This window comes from Osmerus eperlanus, chromosome 3, assembly GCF_963692335.1.
Source record: "Osmerus eperlanus chromosome 3, fOsmEpe2.1, whole genome shotgun sequence".
Taxonomy (NCBI): Eukaryota; Metazoa; Chordata; class Actinopteri; order Osmeriformes; family Osmeridae; genus Osmerus; species Osmerus eperlanus.
This window is the reverse complement of record NC_085020.1, coordinates 4,976,207-4,995,738: the sequence shown is the minus strand read 5'-3', so window position 1 is coordinate 4,995,738 and position 19,532 is coordinate 4,976,207. Positions and strand designations below refer to the sequence as shown.

At 43.0% G+C, this 19,532-nt stretch overlaps 3 protein-coding genes across 6 annotated transcripts; 1 reads left to right on the top strand and 2 right to left on the bottom strand.

The window, feature by feature from the left end:
* The first annotated feature begins 46 nt into the window (after positions 1 to 46).
* On the top strand, positions 47 to 1,640 carry trappc2 (trafficking protein particle complex subunit 2). 2 transcript variants are annotated; one of them, XM_062456703.1, is made up of 5 exons: positions 47 to 163; positions 423 to 538; positions 751 to 899; positions 1,066 to 1,147; positions 1,256 to 1,640. In XM_062456703.1, the coding sequence occupies exons 2-5, from the start codon at positions 446 to 448 to the stop codon at positions 1,352 to 1,354; spliced, it is 423 nt and encodes a 140-aa protein (XP_062312687.1). In that variant the 5' UTR covers positions 47 to 163; positions 423 to 445; the 3' UTR covers positions 1,355 to 1,640. The 2 variants fall into 2 exon arrangements, with proteins under 2 accessions (XP_062312687.1, XP_062312688.1); XM_062456704.1 differs by lacking the exon at positions 47 to 163 and adding an exon at positions 175 to 264.
* Positions 1,641 to 2,000: 360 nt separating this feature from the next.
* Positions 2,001 to 4,789, bottom strand: rab9a (RAB9A, member RAS oncogene family). 2 transcript variants are annotated; one of them, XM_062456700.1, is made up of 3 exons: positions 4,479 to 4,789; positions 4,210 to 4,351; positions 2,001 to 4,097 (listed from the first exon to the last, which is right to left on the bottom strand). In XM_062456700.1, exon 3 carries the CDS (start codon positions 4,074 to 4,076, stop codon positions 3,471 to 3,473), a length of 606 nt encoding a protein of 201 aa, XP_062312684.1. In that variant the 5' UTR covers positions 4,077 to 4,097; positions 4,210 to 4,351; positions 4,479 to 4,789; the 3' UTR covers positions 2,001 to 3,470. The 2 variants fall into 2 exon arrangements, with proteins under 2 accessions (XP_062312684.1, XP_062312686.1); XM_062456702.1 differs by having other exon boundaries at positions 4,210 to 4,290.
* A 217-nt stretch (positions 4,790 to 5,006) lies between these two features.
* Positions 5,007 to 14,567, bottom strand: egfl6 (EGF-like-domain, multiple 6). 2 transcript variants are annotated; one of them, XM_062456698.1, is made up of 13 exons: positions 14,201 to 14,567; positions 12,470 to 12,576; positions 11,841 to 11,933; positions 11,519 to 11,638; positions 11,276 to 11,395; positions 10,759 to 10,893; positions 10,528 to 10,650; positions 9,942 to 10,001; positions 9,159 to 9,392; positions 6,399 to 6,476; positions 6,216 to 6,311; positions 5,831 to 6,093; positions 5,007 to 5,636 (listed from the first exon to the last, which is right to left on the bottom strand). In XM_062456698.1, the coding sequence occupies exons 1-13, from the start codon at positions 14,272 to 14,274 to the stop codon at positions 5,532 to 5,534; spliced, it is 1,608 nt and encodes a 535-aa protein (XP_062312682.1). In that variant the 5' UTR covers positions 14,275 to 14,567; the 3' UTR covers positions 5,007 to 5,531. The 2 variants fall into 2 exon arrangements, with proteins under 2 accessions (XP_062312682.1, XP_062312683.1); XM_062456699.1 differs by having other exon boundaries at positions 6,399 to 6,473.
* Positions 14,568 to 19,532: the final 4,965 nt, after the last annotated feature.

The window sequence follows — 19,532 nt, the reverse complement described above, 5'->3', positions numbered from 1 at the left end:
AAATATAATAATAATAATAATAATATGTCATTATTTAAAGTACAAAATATATTTAGATGTTGTATATATGACACAAATGCGTACATTTACACTTTAGCGTCCTGAAGTTGCCGTCGTCATCCAGATGCGACAACATAGGCAGGAAGACGGATCTCTTTAACAGGTAAACAAACGCAAATAGTTATTATCATAAGAGTATAGCCCTTTATCTATACCAGTATTTATACATGGGGTTTAATTTCAGCGCTATAAATATCGATTTAAGTAAGATATTTTGTTAGATTTCTTCATTAGCTTGCTAGCTGGCTAGCTAGCGATAGCCATTTTTCACATCAATGCATTCAACCGTACTATTACTGTACCTCACTGTGTCCTTGTTCATTTGGTTCATTTCGCTTGAATTCGTTTTTTATTGTTAACAGGGCCTATTTCTGAAAAGTGAACCATGGCGGGTAGTTTTTATTTTGTCATGGTTGGTCATCATGACAATCCTGTCTTTGAGATGGAATTCTTACCGTCTGGTAAAACTGAGTCAAAGGTATGACATTATATCTAACCATATTAAATAGAAAACTTTTCTAGTATGTTACTGTCGTCGACTTTAAAGTACACTCACATTCTTCGCTAAAATAACTTGGAACATACAGAATATACATATACAGACAATATGGTTTAAGAGCCAGTCAAAATCTGTGACCTGATATTTACAATTATTATTGTATGTCCATTCTGTTTTTTTCTTGTTAACAGGATGACCACCGCCACTTGAACCAATTCATTGCACATGCAGCGCTTGACCTAGTGGATGAAAACATGTGGCTGTCGAACAATATGTACTTGAAAACTGTGGACAAGTTCAATGAGTGGTTTGTGTCAGCTTTTGTCACTGCAGGACATATCCTTTTTCAGAATTCACCCACTGATGGATTATCAGTGTAGTATACAATAGGCAAACTACTAAAATACTATCAAGTACTGTAAAACTAACATTGCTCTATATTGGCTGTTGACTAGTAATCAGACAGTCCTTGTTCATGTTGTTCCTTAACTGTTAGTTTTACATATGAGATTCATCATGCTTCATGATGTCCGGCAGGAAGATGGCATTAAGAACTTCTTTAATGATGTGTATGATTTATACATCAAAGTAAGTGGCTTTTTTATGCATATTTGACATCTTCTCTGAAATTAATTGAAGCTTCGAAGATGTTACAAATATCTGGTAAATGTTTCTACATTTGTTTCTCTCTTTCAGTTTGCGATGAATCCTTTCTATGAAACCAATGCTCCAATTCGTTCCACAGCATTCGACAGAAAAGTTCAATTCCTTGGAAAGAAGCACCTTCTAAGCTGATCAGCTAACCTAATTAACTGATTTATTCTTTCCTATATTGGTTGTGTGCAATTTGTTATAATATATTTTATTTTTACTGATACATGTATTTTGTTAATTCTCATAAATGAATGACATTTTACTGTATTATATTATTTGAATAAATTGCCTATTACTGTATATAAGCATTACTGTTGAAATTGATAGGCTAACTGAAATTGATAACAATGGCATATTTTGTTGTAGACTTTTCCTGATCAAGTGATATGTCAAATTCCAAACTATGGATAAAAAAACTGTAATTGTTTTTTGTTCTCCCTACTAGGTAATTAACGAGGCATGTTTAGGCATACAGAACGACAACTGTTCCATTGACTAACTGGCACAAGTATGGAATAGCAACATTGAGCTTTTGTCCATAGTCTTGTGCCCTAGTCTTAAGATACTTGTTAGTATACCCTGACCTATTATACAATGGCCTGCAGATACATACACACTCAAAAACACACTTCTCATACATAATTTCCTTTATTCAAACCTCATGACTTAACCAAGTTGTATGTAATTTGGATAAAATAGTAACAGCAAGCTACAAACATGCTTCTGACATCTTTTGTTTTATGCTTTGTGAAAATAGACGCACCGGAGAGAAATAAAGGGGAAAGTGTAATTTACGCATAATTTATTGTAGTTGTAAATATGCATACCATTTGTCTAAGTGCTAAATGTTGTATACAATATGGAAAATAAGTAACAAAAAATAAAAAACTATCTGCCGTAGCTTTTCAACAAGTCATTGGAATCACAAGTTTGGCAGGGAGGAGAGAATATTTTAAATTGTGACAGAAACACTGGGCTTTCTGGGCAAGTCACTTCTCTACCACTAGATCAAAGGATGTTGTGCATTTATCCTCTATCTGAAAATGTAATAACTCAAGAAATCATTCAAATATTGATGTATTAATAGAACTTTTTAGAAAGTTAGTGTTAGTGAGAGATAACTGTAGTTTATATTAACTTATCTTCCAGTGTGTTTGTTAGATGATGAGAACACAATCCATGTAATGTTTTTAAACAGCCATTATAAGGTCAAGAAAGTGCAGGTAAAATTCAAGAAAACACTCAAACTTCCACATCTTTCATCATAATAATAAATGTTTAAATCTCAGAAAATAAAATAATGACAGCATTTCTGTAAATAATATTTAATATTAGGCACCTTTTAAATTAGCAACTCTCATAACAGTATATTACAGTATCACACTTGAAGGCTGGTTGCAAAAAAAGTGACTCAGCAGAAAAGTATGTCATCATGTGACTGACATTTTCATCTCATCTCAACCCGGGATCAGAGACCATTTGTCACAATGAGAGAAACCTCCATATTTCCACAAAAAGGAACCCTCTTCTTCAGAAAATAAATCAGGAATGGTGGCAAATATTTCTGTCAACAACAAATGATGCATACTGTGTTGCATGCTGTCATCCATTCCAGGTCCCTAACAAAGTCCAGGCATGGATGTCCATGCACCGACTAAGCAACAGCATCTTCACATTGCAGATACCCACAAAATTAAAGCAAAGCTCAACCAGCAAAATAACAAGCATATTTGAAATAAGCAAAGCAGGTGCAGTTCTTCTCAACCTTTGATTAGTTAGTCACCATGCAACTTTTGAAGGTTGAAAAACCAACAAGAAGTGAAACCTCATTCAAATATTGTGGCCACCAAGTTATATTAATAACTTTGATGATGCATTTTAGACAGCTAGTATCGTTCAGTGATCACAGGTGTTGAAATATCAACGTGTTTCCAGACATCAGAGCTTTGACAAGTAGGCTAAATCTCTCTAGAATATCATCTTCCGACAATACCTGTTTTTTCAACTTCGATGAGAAAGCAACAACCTAACACCAAGGCCTAATTCTTCTTCTCATAATCCCAATGTGAACACTTATAATCTCCTTATTAAGGACACATTTAAATGAGATTTTTTAAGTAACAGGAGAAAACCTCAAGCTCATCTCAACAGTGGAGTTAGGCACTCCAGAGTGAAGGTGTATAACAAGAAGAACTAGACTTGGGCTTTGGAGAGCGCTGATGAGCTCGAACCTCAGTGACGTCAACTCCAGGCGTCATCAACAGCAGGAGGCACTCGAGCGCGGCTTCCTGCGGAGGTTCACCGTGTCTGTAGGGATGAGGTGGTCCGTCCTCTCCTCCATGGCCAGGACCCTCCGCACGGCCTCCTCAAACGCCACCGCCACGTTGGTGGAGTTCTTGGCACTGGTCTCGTAGTACGGATAGTTGCCGCTCTCACGACACCACTGCTGGGCATCCTCAGCGGACACCTGCCTCTCCGTAACATCCACCTTGTTCCCCAACACCACGAACGGAAACTTCTCCGGCTCCTTGACGTCCGCGTAGTAGATAAACTCCTTCTTCCAGTTGGCCAGGTTCAGGAAGCTCTGGTTGTCGTCAACGCTGAAGGTGAGCAGGCAGCAGTCGGAGCCGCGGTAGAAAGGAGTCCTCAGGCTGCGGAAACGCTCCTGGCCCGCAGTGTCCCAGATCTGCAAGGTGACTAGGTGCCCATCTACCTCCAGGTCCTTGTTGAGGAACTCCACGCCGATCGTGTGAAAGAGGTGCGTGTCAAACTTGTTGGTGACATAGCGGTTCATGAGGGAGCTCTTCCCCACACCTCCATCTCCCAAAAGGATGACTTTCAGCAGGGAGGACTTGCCTGCCATGGTTATACAACAACTCCTTTTCTGCAAAGCAGGATGCAAGGTTCAATAGCTTTAGGCCACATTCAAACAAGTAAGACGAGAGAGACTGCAGTTTAACCTTTGCTGGGAGCCAGGGAAATGAATTGAGACTTACAAGTGAATGATTGAAGCCTCCTCCCGTCTCAGCCAGCCCGGATCATGTGCCGCAGACACTGGTCCTTGGTCACATGAGTCTCTTTTTCATGTCATTGCATGACATAATAAGACAACAAATCAGTCTAACAAGCTAACGTATGCTAAAACGAAAAAAGACAGACAGCAAATATGTAAACCACCGTCAGCTGTCTTCTAATAATACACTATCCTTTTTTTGTTGCATTTATTTATAATCAATCTAGAAAACTGGTTTCCCCAGATACCTACCTTGTTTATGAACCTGTCCAACCAGAATCCGTCCAGCTAACGCTAGCTAGCTAGCTAGGCTACAGTTTATAGTTGATCTTTGCAAGCGATGTTATGTTAATGTTAGCTAGCAAACCTAGTTCTGTAGGTCCGAATTGCTGCCTGAGACAACGGGGCTATCAGACATTTGACAGCTAATTACAGACTCAACGGTTATTTGCTTCTATGTCAACAGCACTGCTTAGCTTGCTAGCTATCTGCGGATGATGATGCTGGTGCTGCTTTTTAAAACTGCTGTCTTGTCTGACTGTGACAATCCTCATACGTGTATGAAAGTGCATTGCCAACAGAGGGCGATATTTAACAAACGATAAAGAACACGTTTTAATTGAATTTAGTTCAAAAGATTTCGGAGTAAAAAAACTAGAACTATTGGTTAAACTTTCTGAGTGCAGGCCTACTTTAGCTTCAAAAGATAAAAGTGATAGAATGTAAATAGAAAACACATTGAAAAATGTAGAAAAACATTTTAATAGATAGGATGAAAGCATAATTTACAGCGGTTATGCATACATAGGATCATGCACACCAACAAAGAATTGGGATTAATCCTGTATTTGTTTTTGAATTTAATTAATGTAGATAGTCACATTACATTTCTTACATAGCACCTATTTTGCTCATAACACAAACATACAAAATTAAAACCAGCGCACACCACTGTTAATATTGACATAATGAATGGATCATTCCTGAAATTTCCTCATAAAACCTGAGATCTTATGCAAATAAAGTGTTAGTGAATTTTATTCAAAATAAATGGTTTATTTGAAGGATAAGCTCTTTGTGTGTGTGGTGAAATCAAGGGAAAATACGATTAAACAGTTGTAAATTGAGATAATATCTACACACACTAAAACTACACCCTTAGAACTACCTCAGCCATTCCATAGCTGTTATAGCCCACCACTGGCCTACTGACAAACAACAAATAAACCTCAAATTCCCTTAATACGTTTCAACAAATGTTTGATACTGCAAACTGTAGGATAGAGATCTTCCGAGAGGTGCGGTTTAAAAGATGGATTCATACTGTTCACAGGATCCCGAGGTCAACACCACATGATCCAGCCCAATCTCTCCCCCAATGCCTCTTCCTCGCTCAGCCTCAAAGATTACCTGCAGGGAGAGGACAGGGCTACTGGTTAGACATTTTGGCAAGAGTGACCCATGTGCAACTATACTTTTACACAGAACACAGAGCAAACAAATGATCCAGGCACAGTCAACGTTTGAATGCTGCAGCTGAATAATGCAGAGATGGTCCTCATCCACCTAAGTGGGAACTTGCGTGGAGCGGAATGTTCACTCACAGATTTGGGAGGCTCGTCCTCCCACACTATGGAGATCAGCTCCGGCTGCCAGGTCTGATCTCGGCTTCTGCTCTGCTCCCACAGTGGGTGGACGTTGTTATCCAGCAGCACCCTCAGCTTGCCCACGTGGTGGTCCAACATGCGGTAGTTGAAGGTCAAGCACAAGCTACCTTGCTGGGTCTTGTCACTGAGCAGTAGCCTCAGCCTGGCCATGTCTTTCTTTTCCCCGAGCAGGCCACTGACTGACATGTAGTATTCCTGACCTGAGGAGGTGTAAGGAGGCAAAGGTGTTGGATTGATTGATGATGTGGATGGCCATACTGTTCCGTGTTGGTAGAACAACCCGGAACTTCAGATGTCACTGATGTCTGAGGGTCATACTTACCATTTTCATGGTAGGCCACACTCCAGTCTATGTCATCATCCTTGTCCTGTACCCACTCACACGCCCCTTGATCAAAGTGGCAGTCCATGATGAAATCTGGAAGGCAGAATTAGATGTCACCTCTTGGCATCTGAACTCTTGTCTGTTATTAGAAAAGGATGTTAGCAAATAAAAACAGTTTACCTTCCTGGACTGGCGCTATTTCGATTTCTCTGACTTCTGTTGCAGGACCAAAGACTGATTCAAACTCCTCTGGAACTGCTTTTGGGAACAGATAGCTGTGTGTCAATGTCAGTGTGCTGTGAATCAGTGCTTTGGTAAGCTATTTATCCATCATATTATACATTATAATTTAATCACAAATGGGTCACAATACCTGAACTAGGCCTCTAAATCTATCAAAACAGGATATATAAATGATATGCATTCTTTAAAGGATATGTGATCCCTGAAGATCATGCCAGCATTCTGTTGTTGAGAGATTTCCTCTCTTAAAACAAAAGCCAGCCAAGGGGCTTTTTGCCTACAAGCGTCGACCTGCCACGCCGTCCCTCATCTCTCCAGATAGCTCTAAGGATGTTGTAACTCAAAACGCAAGCATTTTAAGCTCTCCTTAACCCCCCCTCACATATACCACCAGTACGGCGACTGAGCTTATTGAACCTGCTTGTTGGGCGTCGGCCGTTGTGTGTGCGCGTGTGTGTGTGTGTGTGCGTGTGTGTAGGGGGGCCGGGGGGGGTCTGACCAGTGAAGCTGATGACAGACTCTCCCTTCGAGTGTCAGGTCTGTTTGCACGACAGCTGTTCTGGTGGGGAGGATAATAAAAGGCTTTGAATCTGTGCTCCCATCCTCCTTAACTCACTCCCTCTTGACTTCCCCCGTCGTCCTTCTGGATGGTAAACAGACTTGGAAGGAGTCGTATCCCCAGGCTCACACATGCCGACAGAGTAGAATTTCTCCCTGGAGCTGATGGACGTCTCAGGGGCCTGTCTCCTCTTGCTATCTGAGTTCTGACGGAGGCTCTGTCTGCTGGTAGGCCTGATGCCATAAAGATCAAGAAAAGCGGCCTTGTTTCTGTCTTCCTAAGAGGCATGCTAATACTGAGTGATCCTCTTCCTGCTCTCGTGTGTGTATGCCTAAGCTACAAAGCGGCCGTACAAACCCAAAAAGCATGCATGTGCTTTATCACAAGGAACATGGTTTCTGTAGACATTGACACACAGTGTATTTCCTCCAGACAAGAGATTACCGGTAAGATTGATTACTGAGATCAATGTATCACTGGAAATGCTTTTCCTGCAATGATGCCAGTCTGTGAGTGTATAAGAAGTTGAAAGACATATCCCCCAGACATATGTACTGCACCCAAACACCCTCACTTGCCTTGTAGCCTTGAGAACACAGTTCAGAGTCACATAAGGTTCGAGAGATGTGACACCTTCTAGGAAGGTTCAAGCAACCTCTGCCTAGTTACATTTACATTTAGCAGACGCTTTTATCCAGACCGACTTACAGGAAGTACAGGGACATTCCCCCCCAAAGCAAGTAGGGTGAAGTGCCTTGCCCAAGGACACAACGTCATTTTGCACGGCTGGGAATCGAACTGGCAACCTTCAGATTAATAGCCCGACTCCCTCACCGCTCAGCCATCTGACTCGCTATATAGTCACCATGCTAGGTTGTCTACTCACACTGTGTGGGATTGTCACTCAAACATTCAACACTATTCGACAGATGTTTGTCCTTCCTTCAGGCTCACACTCCACTCTGAGGTCATAGCAAAATTACAGTGGTGAAGCAGAGGACTCTTTGAAAACGAAGTTTGTCTACCAAAGTGCTTTTGATATATAAGTCATCGTTGAAACGCATGTACTCGGTGTGTGTTAAACCTGAGAGTTAGCTGTCAAAGGGGAGCATACACAGACAATGTCAAAGGTCAGGAGCTGAACATGAAACAACAGGCCCCTGGTTTGTCAGGTCCAGCAGGCCTTGAGACCGGTACGTGTGTGTGTGGTGACCCTCAACTTAATGCTGTCTGACAGGCACTACACTGACATTACACTGCGGCTTGGCCATACCTTTCACAGGGATATTATTTCAGTAAAAAAAAAAGAACGTTCACCATGGTTACACCTAAACCTGATGAACGCAGATGACAAGTGAACATCCGCTGACCATTGAAGAAGCAGCAGCGCACACGATGTAAACTAATTCCATGAAACATGCACATACTATGATAACTCAATGCAAATAAACCATGTCCTGAGCATAGGTTTAGCATGGTGTTTTATATGTCACGTATGTTTCCTAAAGCATCAACTCCCAGGAGATGATGAGAACCAATTACTGGGATAAGAGACTCTGTATCAGTGTTAGAAGAAAGCCATCATATGGTAGACTAGACTCCATTTAAGCATGGCCAAGAAACCAGAGGCCTGACAAATATGCAGCCAGGTTTGGTGCCTGTAATTAGGGCACTGCATAGACTCCATAAATTGTCTGTGACTAGAGACATCTGTAAGAGGTGGCCACAGAGAATACAGCTCCTCTGAAGGCAACATGAAAAAAGAGAGAAGACAGATGGACAGCTGGGTTGTTTGGTCAATATACATTGATTTTAAACACAACCTTAACCCTTGACCCTACTTTCAACCTCTCCTGGCTATGTTGTTACGAGATTCAATCCTGATTAGCATGACTTACAATACCTAGTAGATCATGAATGTTTTATTTTTCAATGTAAAGAGGAATACTTGTTATTTGCAATTTGTCACGGTTTGGTGGATGTTGAGAGACGTGTTGGAATGGGTTGAAATCCTCTCACAGCAGATCCAAACTGTGTAAAAGTCCTAAGGACTAGTGTTTGTTTAATCAGATTTGGGACCACCCATGGTGGTAATAAAGAGGGATCAGTGGAAAGGCTCTGAGGTAAGGGAGGCTTACCAAAAACATCCCCTCTTGGACTGAGCTGGTTGTCCTCCCCTTCCTCCTCAGGGAAGTCCTCTCCACCAGGGAACTCCTCCTGGCCCATCTCCTTTGAGCCACCTATGTAGACCTCACCTTCATAGTCGAAGGGCTGCAGACGGATCTGAGGAGGGAGGGTCACCTGGGACTCAGGGATGATGTTCTTGATCTGCTCGTCCAGCTTCCCGGCCCTGGCTGGGGAGTCTGGGATGGCTGTAGGAAGAGGAAACAGGTTAGACCTCTGGAACTCCCATCAAAACGTGGAATCTGCTGAAGTGATACAGGACTTACGATAAAATATTAGTTTATTAGACCATAAAATGTCGTTGAGACGTGACATTGGTTGAGAAGGATGACAGAATGGCAAAGACTTGACTTGCAGGTAAAATACAGTTTCTTCGGAGGAATACATTTCAGTTGCAATAACTAACACAGAGGGAAGGCCACAGACAAGAATGTTGGATATCATGCAGGAGAAACATGGCAGATAGAAACAGTGTGTCTAGCATTTACTGCTCCATGCACAACCAGTGGTACTTCATCTAACACACGATAACGTCTGAAACGGTCACATGCTGAGTTCTACATCTCACGTCAAGCGGTGCACAACGCGATCATGTGGCCAGCCTGTAGCGATGGAGATAGGAGTATGGGATTCACAGCGCACACAGAGCACAGCGAGAAGCAGGAAGAGATGGGTGGGAGTTTGGGGCGAGGTGCAAAGAGGGGATGCTGATAGCCTTGCATTCCTCACAATCTCACCGTTGAGGAACTCATCGGCACTTCCCTTGTCTCCATCCCAGTTCTGATAAAAGGGCTTGACTACAAAACATAAAATCATCTTGATTGGCACGAAGCCCACCATCCTGTACTGTCCGTGAGCTTGCCTGCTGTGCCACCTAACACTGTGTACTTCCAGACTGTTCTGTGTGGAGTTCAGGGAGTACACTGAGGCTCCCCTGTGCCGGCCCTGCCTCTCCTCTTTCCTCCAGAAGGCTGTCTTGCCGGCTTGCTACATTTGCAGATATTTACACAGGTGTTGTTTCAATTGGGCCCTCTCCTCCCTGACTAACATCTGTCGAGCGCAAAGGGGTCTGAAAACAGGAAGCTGGCCTTGGCTAGGGCTTATGTTTTCAGATGTCCTAAATGCACAGATGAAGTTTGTGACTGTATAACAACTAGGTCAATATTTAAGAAAGATTTTCTGATCTAGTTTTGGATGAAAACTAATATGTCATGTAATTGTTTAATACAGCAGTCATTGTAGATGTCTGATAAACAATCAAATTTAAACCGTTTTACACTTGTAAAACACTTTTCGAAAGACAAGTAAAGTTTTATTTCTCACCTGAGCAGTCAAAGCCGCTGCCACGGAAACCAGGCTTGCACTTGCACTTGTAGGATCCTTGGGTGTTCAGACAGCTTGCGTGATGACTGCACTTGTGAGTGCCAACCACACACTCATCAATGTCTGGAAATACAAGCAAGCTGACGTGACCTTTTCCTAAACACAGAGTTTATGTCATTTATTGTTTAGATCATGTTTTTTTGTTTGTGATTAGCTGATTGTATACCTTACCTACACAGTCATATTTGCCATCCACGTACTTTAGATCAAAGCCGTTCTGGCACTTGCAATAGTAGCTCCCAAAGGTGTTCACACACTGTCTGTTGTATGGGCAGAGGTTCTTGCCAGTCACACATTCATCAATATCTGATGTGAAAGAAAGAAAGAAGGCAAAGAATGATGGATCATTGACCTCTGATTTCTTCTGTCGAACCAAGGTCCCTCAGCAACCAGTTTTATAACCATGATGGAATACTGGCACGCTCTCAACTCAAGCAGGGTTGTGGGAAGAAACTCAACTCCATTTTATACAACTGGCTACAGATGATTGAGCTCTGATGTGAAAAGCTTTGAGACTGACCAGGAATGTGAAACCACATAATAAAGTCTATACAGACCTATGCCTGAGATGTTGACCCCTCCATGGTGGGCAAATGCTGCTAAGCTATAAGCTTGAGAGGTCCAGCGAGATTACCAAGAGTGTTTTTAGTGGAATGTAGATGGTTGGGTTGGTGTTAGTGGTTCTCACCCACACAGGTCCTCTCATCTGGCCCCAACTGCAGCCCTGCGGACGGGCACAAACAGCGGATCTCCCCCTGCACCTCTTCACAACCATACTGGCAGTGTGCCAGAGAACATGTCCTGGAGTCTGCAAATGTTCGCACACACAGACACACACAGACACACGCGCACATGAAATGCCACCCTTCACAACTGTCTCCAGTATGTGCATCCTCTGCCAGATCAAGTAGGTTGTGCAGGAGGGACTCACTGGCGCAGGATCCATCAGACATGAGCGTGTAGCCGTTGAGGCAGTAGCACATGTAGCTGCCATACGTGTTCATGCAGCGGTGCTCACACGGGCGCGGCTTCAGCCCGCACTCGTTCAGATCTGGAGAGAGACAGAGGGAGAATTTCATCCTCTCACCCTGGCTGGATGATTTATCGGGCGTTTGGAGAAATAATGACCGACATAGGGACTGATGATGATGTGAATAAGGACATCGTCATCACGTACATCATCTAAATGAGGATGTACGTAAAGAGACTGGCAGTTTGAGCCAAATGTCTCGCCTCGGTACTGTTACACTGACCTTGACTGCACGTTTTTCCTGTGTATCCTGGGAAGCATTTGCATTTGTTGGGTCCCACACACTCTCCATGCTTGCAGTCCTGTTCACACTGAGCTGTGGCGGTTGGTAGAGAGAGAGAGAGAGAGAGAGAGAGAGAGAGAGAGAGAGAGAGAGAGAGAGAGAGAGAGAGAGAGAGAGAGAGAGAGAGAGAGAGAGAGAGAGAGAGAGAGAGAGAGAGAGAGAGAGAGAGAGAGAGAGAGAGAGAGAGAGAGAGAGAGAGAGAGAGAGAGAGAGAAAGAGAGGTTACACAGGTTCACAGACAGGAAGTATAACCACATCTTTATAATGTGTATGGCAGTTACTCTATCCCCGAATAAATGTGTTCCACATTTTCTGGGGTCAGGAAATATCCCACCACACAAGGAATAACACATTTGAAACCCACCATATTGTGGAAGGGACTCTAAATGGTTGACCTTTATTTTTCCACTCATTGAACATCCATTTTGTACAGAATGAAGTCCTCATGCAATGATTAAAGCATATATAGAGAGCACAGTTGAAGATGAAGGTTCAAAGTTACTCAAACGTAGAAATTATAAATGAACCTGGTCCATTTAGGACATATGTGATGATGTTGAGATGCCTACCTTCACACTGTCCCTTGTTGTTCTTCTTCCAGCCATAGCAACACTCTATCCTACTGCCATATCGACACACACCTGGTTGGCTTCCTGCAGAAACTTGTCTGTAATGCCTGCAGGTGAGGGACAGGAAGTCAGTGACACACAGCTCTGTTATCAACATGACTTCCATCCTTCTGGCCTTCAGCTGCTTTGGACTTCTCCATCAGCGCTCCATATTTCCCTGAATGGAGCCTGGAGGGTTTGTGGTCAATTGAATTAAGTGTTAGTCGAAGTTTGTCTTGAGTGACATTGACAGAGTGCTCAGTAATTTTTTGTGACTTTGTTTTAGTGGCTCCGGCAAATCTATCGAACGTGAGAGGCAAATTGGGTCAGTGAACGTAACCCATTTTGCTTTTTCTGGGGGTGACTATCGACCCCAACCTATCCCTAGTGTCTCATTTATAGCATTACCCAAATGCAGGTCCTCAGGCACCCACATCTAATTATGGCCCTAATGGCAGCGGTGTGGGTACAACAAACAGGCCAAAGAAAGTTTCCCCAGGCAGGGTGAGCCCCCCCTACAGAGAGGAAAGGGGGGCTCCATATGGAGCCCAGACAAGCTGACAGGATGTAGGTTACAGGGGGGGGGGGGGGGGGAATGCTCACACTCTCTACTTAGACTTAATCAGACACTCCTAAAAATGTGTTACACAGATACCTCCAGCAGGAAACTATTTCCTATTTTTTCATTATCGCCATGTGCACACACTTATTCCCAGTTACTGTGGGCAGGTCAGCATATTGGAAATAAGCTACAGGACATACCGTAGTGATTGGATTGGAAGTGTATTTTTAAGATCCAAATGGTTCTGAGATGTCTACTGTGCCACCACCCCTAGCTGGTCTCTGGGGCTTTGAAGGGCCCCATCCCAGCAGCTCTGGTAATAGGGAGATCTCAGGAAATATTCAGTCATATGGGATATCCCCAGATATCAGATACCTGATATCTCCCATAATGTCCTACACTGTATGTTTGGCATCTTGTGGGTGGCTCCAGGGGGACTGAAGGAATCTGAGACTTGATTGGAATCATCCAGAATAGCCTCCAGGAGAGAGGCCAGGAAGTGTGACAGGTGTCCCTCCACAGTTATAAACCGTCGCCACATTTAGCTGACACAGCTTCATGGTGCGCATGGTGGCCCCCCAGTCCTGTAGCCACAATGCCTTGAAGTGTACACATACTACCAAAACAACAATTTCACCATGATAACATTGAAACCATATTTCCATGTAATCCTAGAACCCACACAGGTACATCAAGCAGTCTCATTGACTGCACTTAAAATAACATCATACTTTGGTTTGTAGGCTTTACTTAGACGTGTTTGTTGGTTGTTTGTCTTGACAGAAAGATGGGAAATGATTTATAATGTAGCAAGGTTAAAATGTTAAACACGGTAGCATATATCCCCAGCATAAGCATTAGACAGCTGCAGAATGAGTTTACTGGCTGTTTGCGATGTGAAAATTGCTTTAACACTGTAATACCCATGACACTGGCAAGGAATGTCACCACTGAATTCTTTGCTGTGCAGAAGCACCAGACCAGTAAACACTGTCCTTAACACCTGCTGAAGACATCTGAGTGAATGGACACAATGACACAACCAGCACACAAAAGTTATTTTCTTCACTAATCTTCTTTAGCAAAGGTTTTCTCTTGAAATCCCTGGATGTGATTGATATCTGACTTACCTCCTACAATCTACACTCCCCAAGGATATGTAGAACAAGAGCGGGAGAGCAATGATCCAGGTGAAGGGCTGCATGTCTGTCCTGATGTTGAGTCACCTCGCTCCTACTGTATCCTACACTCTCTTACTATCTCTCTCTCTCAAACTCTCAATCTCTCTATCTGACTAGGCTGAAAGGATCTGTAATGGAGTCTAGCTGCTCCTTCCAGGGGCTTCCTCTGACTCCATACACTAAAACAGCCAGGCTAGAGATCCCAAAAAATGAAATGTCTCAATTGAGTCCTTACAAAAGCCTTCTCCTGGTTGTGTATGCCCATACACTTACTTGCAGTCCATCCCCCTGTCTATCTCTTACACTCTCTTCTCTCTGACTCTCCCTCTCTCTCTCCCTCTCTTACTCTTTCTCTCCTTTTACCCTCTCCCTCTCTCACACACACTAATCTCACTCTCTCCTTTCTCGCTACCCCTCTCTCTTTCTCTTTGCTTACTTTCTCCCTCTCTCTCCCTCTCTATGCTCTTACTCTCTTCTTCTCTCTCTCTCCCACACTCAATACAACAGGAGCTGTGATCAGAGTCCCATGTGTTGAGTCCTCTTCGTTTCTCGTTCTGAAATTCCCAGAGTGAGCTGTCAGTCTGCAGGTTGACACCGGCGTGCAGGGAGCCAGAGCCGGGGTGAGTTGGTAGTGCTGGAGGGAGAGAGATTGGGGGAGGGTTGTCCGGGGGATTATGTTGAATGGGGGAGTGCTCCAGACACCACTGAAACCAAATCTAGGGATCCATAATTGATGAAGCTTGTTCTGCAACAGTTCGCTAGCTTGCCAATTCTTAGATGTAGGGACTTCTGATTGATTTGAGCCTACATACACACTATACATATGTCCAGTCCTATGCTTCATTTCAATACCATTGGATCTTACTGTAGTCTAGCTCTAACATTGTCCTTCTCGGTAATCAATTTGATCTACTAAACTAATTGAAGGTCTCAGTCATGCACAAGCTTGTAATTAGCAGCTGCCCTTTGATGTCCTGCTCACAAGTGGCACCCATAAAGCCCTGCTCTCACACATCCTAATTCCAAGTTCAACCGAAGCTAAAGTCAGCTATAAAAGGTGCATAATGAGTTCACAAACATTCAACATTCAACACTCCGACATCTGTTCCAGCTCTGCCATGCCCTCGACATAGGTAGTAGAGCCATGGGAATGCTGGGGGAGGTCAGGTTTAGATTTACATCCACCAGAGCAGGGTGATATGCAGGGAGGATTTGCTATGGTGGCCAAACTATTTCATTTTAAAGCTGGTTGAAATCACTTCAGAATAACAAGTGCAAAAATAATAAGTGTTAAACCTGCAATACGTGGCTTCTGTTGCACTTTAGATTCACAAAATAACGTCATATTGTTTTTTGTAGCCTACGTATGACCATTACCCTCCCCCCTTCCCCTCCCCTCCAACTAATGATTTATGGACTCATGCCGTTTTGTGGTCAAGCACTTTCTGCAGAATTGCTCATACTCGTAACCGCACCTTCAAAAGAGTTAGCTGGTCTACAATACCTCCAGATTTTTGCACAAGAAGTTGAGTGGGGCAGCGGCAATTGGTTGCACATGAAAAGAAGAAATCTTTCACGGTTAAATAGCTCAGCTGTAGATTTCAGTTCAATTATATTTCTCAGCCAGTGTAGGGTACACAGTACTGCTTGACAAAAACACAGAGCTTGAAGTGTACCAGTATCAATACCAGAAACATGGCAAGATTCCCAATTCATTCTAAGGTTCATTGAACTGACAGCAAGATGTTTTGATATCTAAAATGAATCTGATCATACTTATTTGATGTTGCAAAGAAGAAGAAGGAAGATCTGGATACATTCATGGTGCAGGGTTGTGGTCACATTCAGTGACGCTAGTAATGTCAACAAAAATCAGTCCTGATGAAGTCTTAACATGACTTGACCGTAAATCTTTCTCTGTAAAAGCAAACATGGCTTCTTCTGTCTCAGAGCTAAACTCTCAGAGCCGTTCAGAGTAACTGCATGGCGCGCGGGGGGGGGGGGGGGGGGGGGGAAGGGGGCCTCTACTTGCTACTCTGAGGTATGAACATGAGACAAGTCCAGATCTTTACCTGGAAAAACAATCTAACAGGATTAGAGATCTGCTTTGACATCAGCTCTCAAGCTTTACATGTATTCAGTTGACCATAGGACATAAAGGACTTGAGTAAAGAGGACAGTTTTATATTACAGTAAAGGAACACAAAACCACCAGTGGAAAATGTTTCTTCCAAATACGACAGGAATTCTTAATGTTGTTGTCTGGGAGTACATTTCAGATTTGGCTTGCAGTGCCTGGTCTGCATTTTTTTTAATAACATTTATTTTTCTTATCATCACTGAGATACTGACTTAGGATCTATTGTCTTTCAGCAGACACTGGCCTTCTCAGTCCAGGTGTTCTTTCTTACCTTTCACACAAATCGTTTTAACAAGTCATCTTGGTCTAGGTTTGGAATTTTTGGCTGACGACATAAGAGGCACAAAATAACATGAGAAGGATCCATGCGATGATCTGAATTCCTGAGAGACACGACACTCATCGTTATGAAACACTTCACACGAATAAGTGTTTTTATTGGCAATGTTATAATGCTCATGTTCAGCCCAGTCTGCTTTTATATCAGTCTACTGGGATGTTTAATGTTACAGTAAACATATCATGACAATGCACCAATGCAGAATTTGTGAAAACAAGATCTGCAATACACCTCAACTTTTTATACCCTATGTACAGTCATTGTGCCAGTAATTTCAATGTCTATCTTGGCTAGCCATTGGGATCTATCATTAACTACTGTTCAGAATAACTCTGAACAACATCTCACTCAGCCCCAAATGCTAGCGGATGCCCTACTTCTAGACCGCTGAAACTTGACAACCCCTGATGCACAGCAGACATCTCAGGGCAGGCTGGCCGACAGGTGAGGACCCTGGCTGCTCTGCATTCCTGAGTGGCTCTCAGCTGGCCCAAAAGAAGCCTATATTCCAACAACAACAGCACCCTCCTCCGTCCTGAAGGCGTGCCTGTCTGGTTTACTGGGAGGGAAGCACAGGGGCTCCCTGCTGGACACTGCAGGGCTCCAGACTTAGATCTACTGTAGAGTCGCTCTTGTTTCTCCCCGAGTGGCTGTAGGCCCACTGGACAGATGGCACCTCGCTGTTAGCTCTTCAGAGTTGGAATGTGCTATTGACTTGAATGTCCCCGACACAGTGTGTGACTTTAGAAAGGATTTCACTTGTGACACTGCACAACATATGAAATCGTACCCTGCAAACATATTGTTGAGCAAGAGCTCTTGAGAAATAAACTGTCAACTGGCTGCATGAAAGTAAACAAAGGATTTAGCGTTGGTTCGCTGTTGCTGTTTTCCTCCATTAGGGGGAGCCCTGAGCCAGTTACATTTCGTCAGCATGATTGAAAAGCATGGGTGTAATTATGATCCAAATCATCTTCATTTGATTATATTTATCGTATTGTCTTTTTGGAATTCTATTCAGTTCAATTCAATCGGTTTTTAAGAACAGAATTTCACAATTGTGAAATTATAATGAATGACAATGAGGGTGATTCTGCTCCCATGAAAACAGACTCTCCTTTTTCACCTACTTCTTTCTTGTGACAAATTCTTCACTTGCAGTGTTTCAGGTATCATATTTCTTTTGATTCACAATCTCAGCTGCATCGAAGTGGAATTTTACCAGCCTAGCTGTCGCCTTTATCTTTCTATCACCAGAGGTCTCTGTTAGCTTAAGTTTGTTTCAGTCAGACTACAGGAAGTTGCCTCTTTTCACACCCTGAATCATAAACATGAAGAATGAAGGCTCACAAAGAAAATAAATTAAAATGTTCCTAATTTGCTGACAAAAAAACCTACCCTTTTGGTGGTGTCTCAAAAGTAGGTCAGTTTCACTGATAGTGTTTTGCACCCATCATGCCTGTATAGGAAAACAAAGCCTCTCTATGTTGTGGTTTCAAATTACAAATAGCTTTTACTTGGTAGCTAAGTCAATGCCCACTGCTTTCAGGAAGTCTGCAAAGGGAACTTCCTGGAATTCACTGATGCTTGTTTGTTTGAGCAGTTCTACTTCTCTCACCAGCTTGTCATTACCCAACAGACTAAAACCTGGGTTTATAATGAGGGGGTCCCTGACATCACTGGTAAACTGAGGGTGCTCTTCACCTTCTTCAAACGGTAGACACACCCTCTCTTTCAGGTGTCTCTGTCTGCCCTCCGAGAGGCCATGCCTTTGACTATAAAAGGAGTGAGAAGACATATGGGGAGTTATTTTGAAATTAGTGTGTGCACAACCACATCCTGCCCTGAGTGGGAGATGAGACAAGTCAAGTCAAGTTTGAAGGGACTACTGTGACTGCTAAAGATTATAGAGGATCAGATCAGAGAAACCACTTTTAGTAGTGGTCTGTCATTGTACAAATGTAACAAATGTTGTGGTCCTACCCATAGTTAGGGTCCAGTGCTAAAGGTTAGTACTGTATTCTGCATCTGCTCATGTCACTGTGGGCATGGTGCTTATAATAACTAATATGGTGGGGTTTTGAGGATCTAAATGTTGATCACCATGCATCATTTTAGCTTCGAACAAAATTCTAGATACAGAGCTATATACGTTCACATCACACCAAACAGCCTAGGAGATATTTAACAGACTAAACGGAAGACATAATGCATTGGTAATGTGTCACACCATGGCCGTTTCCTGTACTGGGCTGGACTTTGCGGAGGTAAGCTGAGGACAGTGTGGCTTCAGGGATGGCTGCACGGTTGACCTCTTCATTAGCAGATGTAACCTTGAGAACATCAGCGGATCATTCCGGCTCAGCAGGTCCACCACTGACTCAAATTCCCATCAGGCCCATCACTCTGGTGATTTAGGCCACGGTCAAAGGAGCGCTTCCCTCAGAGGACAAAAGACAAAAGGCAGCAATAGAAGGAAGTCAGTAAGAGACGGAAGCATAAGAGAAGTAATACTTTCAGAAAGCACCCAACATAAACGAGGCTTGCACAATTCTGCCTTTGAGAGTCCCAAAAAAATACACGACAGACAGGTCAAAAAAGCATTTGAATCCTCCAAATCAGCAACACTATTAATACACTATAAACAGTTTTAGTGTTTTAGTTCCATATTTAATTATGTGGTTGACTTTCTGTCCTTTGCATATAGGCCAAGAAAGTACATGAACTTCTTCCACCTGTAATCCTAACACAATAGCTCATGTTGTTCCAGGTGGCCCGTCTAGAACATCTGTTCTGCTCGC

Bases quoted from the DNA above. Each gene is read 5' to 3' on its own strand.
- trappc2 (XM_062456703.1), top strand. From the start codon at position 446: ATGGCGGGTAGTTTTTATTTTGTCATGGTTGGTCATCATGACAATCCT. The intron at 539-750 runs GTATGACATTAT...TCTTGTTAACAG, and splicing joins CTGGTAAAACTGAGTCAAAG to GATGACCACCGCCACTTGAA. The intron at 1,148-1,255 runs GTAAGTGGCTTT...TCTCTCTTTCAG, and splicing joins TGTATGATTTATACATCAAA to TTTGCGATGAATCCTTTCTA.
- rab9a (XM_062456700.1), bottom strand. From the start codon at position 4,076: ATGGCAGGCAAGTCCTCCCTGCTGAAAGTCATCCTTTTGGGAGATGGA.
- egfl6 (XM_062456698.1), bottom strand. From the start codon at position 14,274: ATGCAGCCCTTCACCTGGATCATTGCTCTCCCGCTCTTGTTCTACATA. The intron at 11,639-11,840 runs GTCAGTGTAACA...GTCTCTCTCCAG, and splicing joins AGGAAAAACGTGCAGTCAAG to ATCTGAACGAGTGCGGGCTG. The intron at 9,393-9,941 runs GTGAGATTGTGA...CTCTTCCTACAG, and splicing joins TGCCGATGAGTTCCTCAACG to CCATCCCAGACTCCCCAGCC.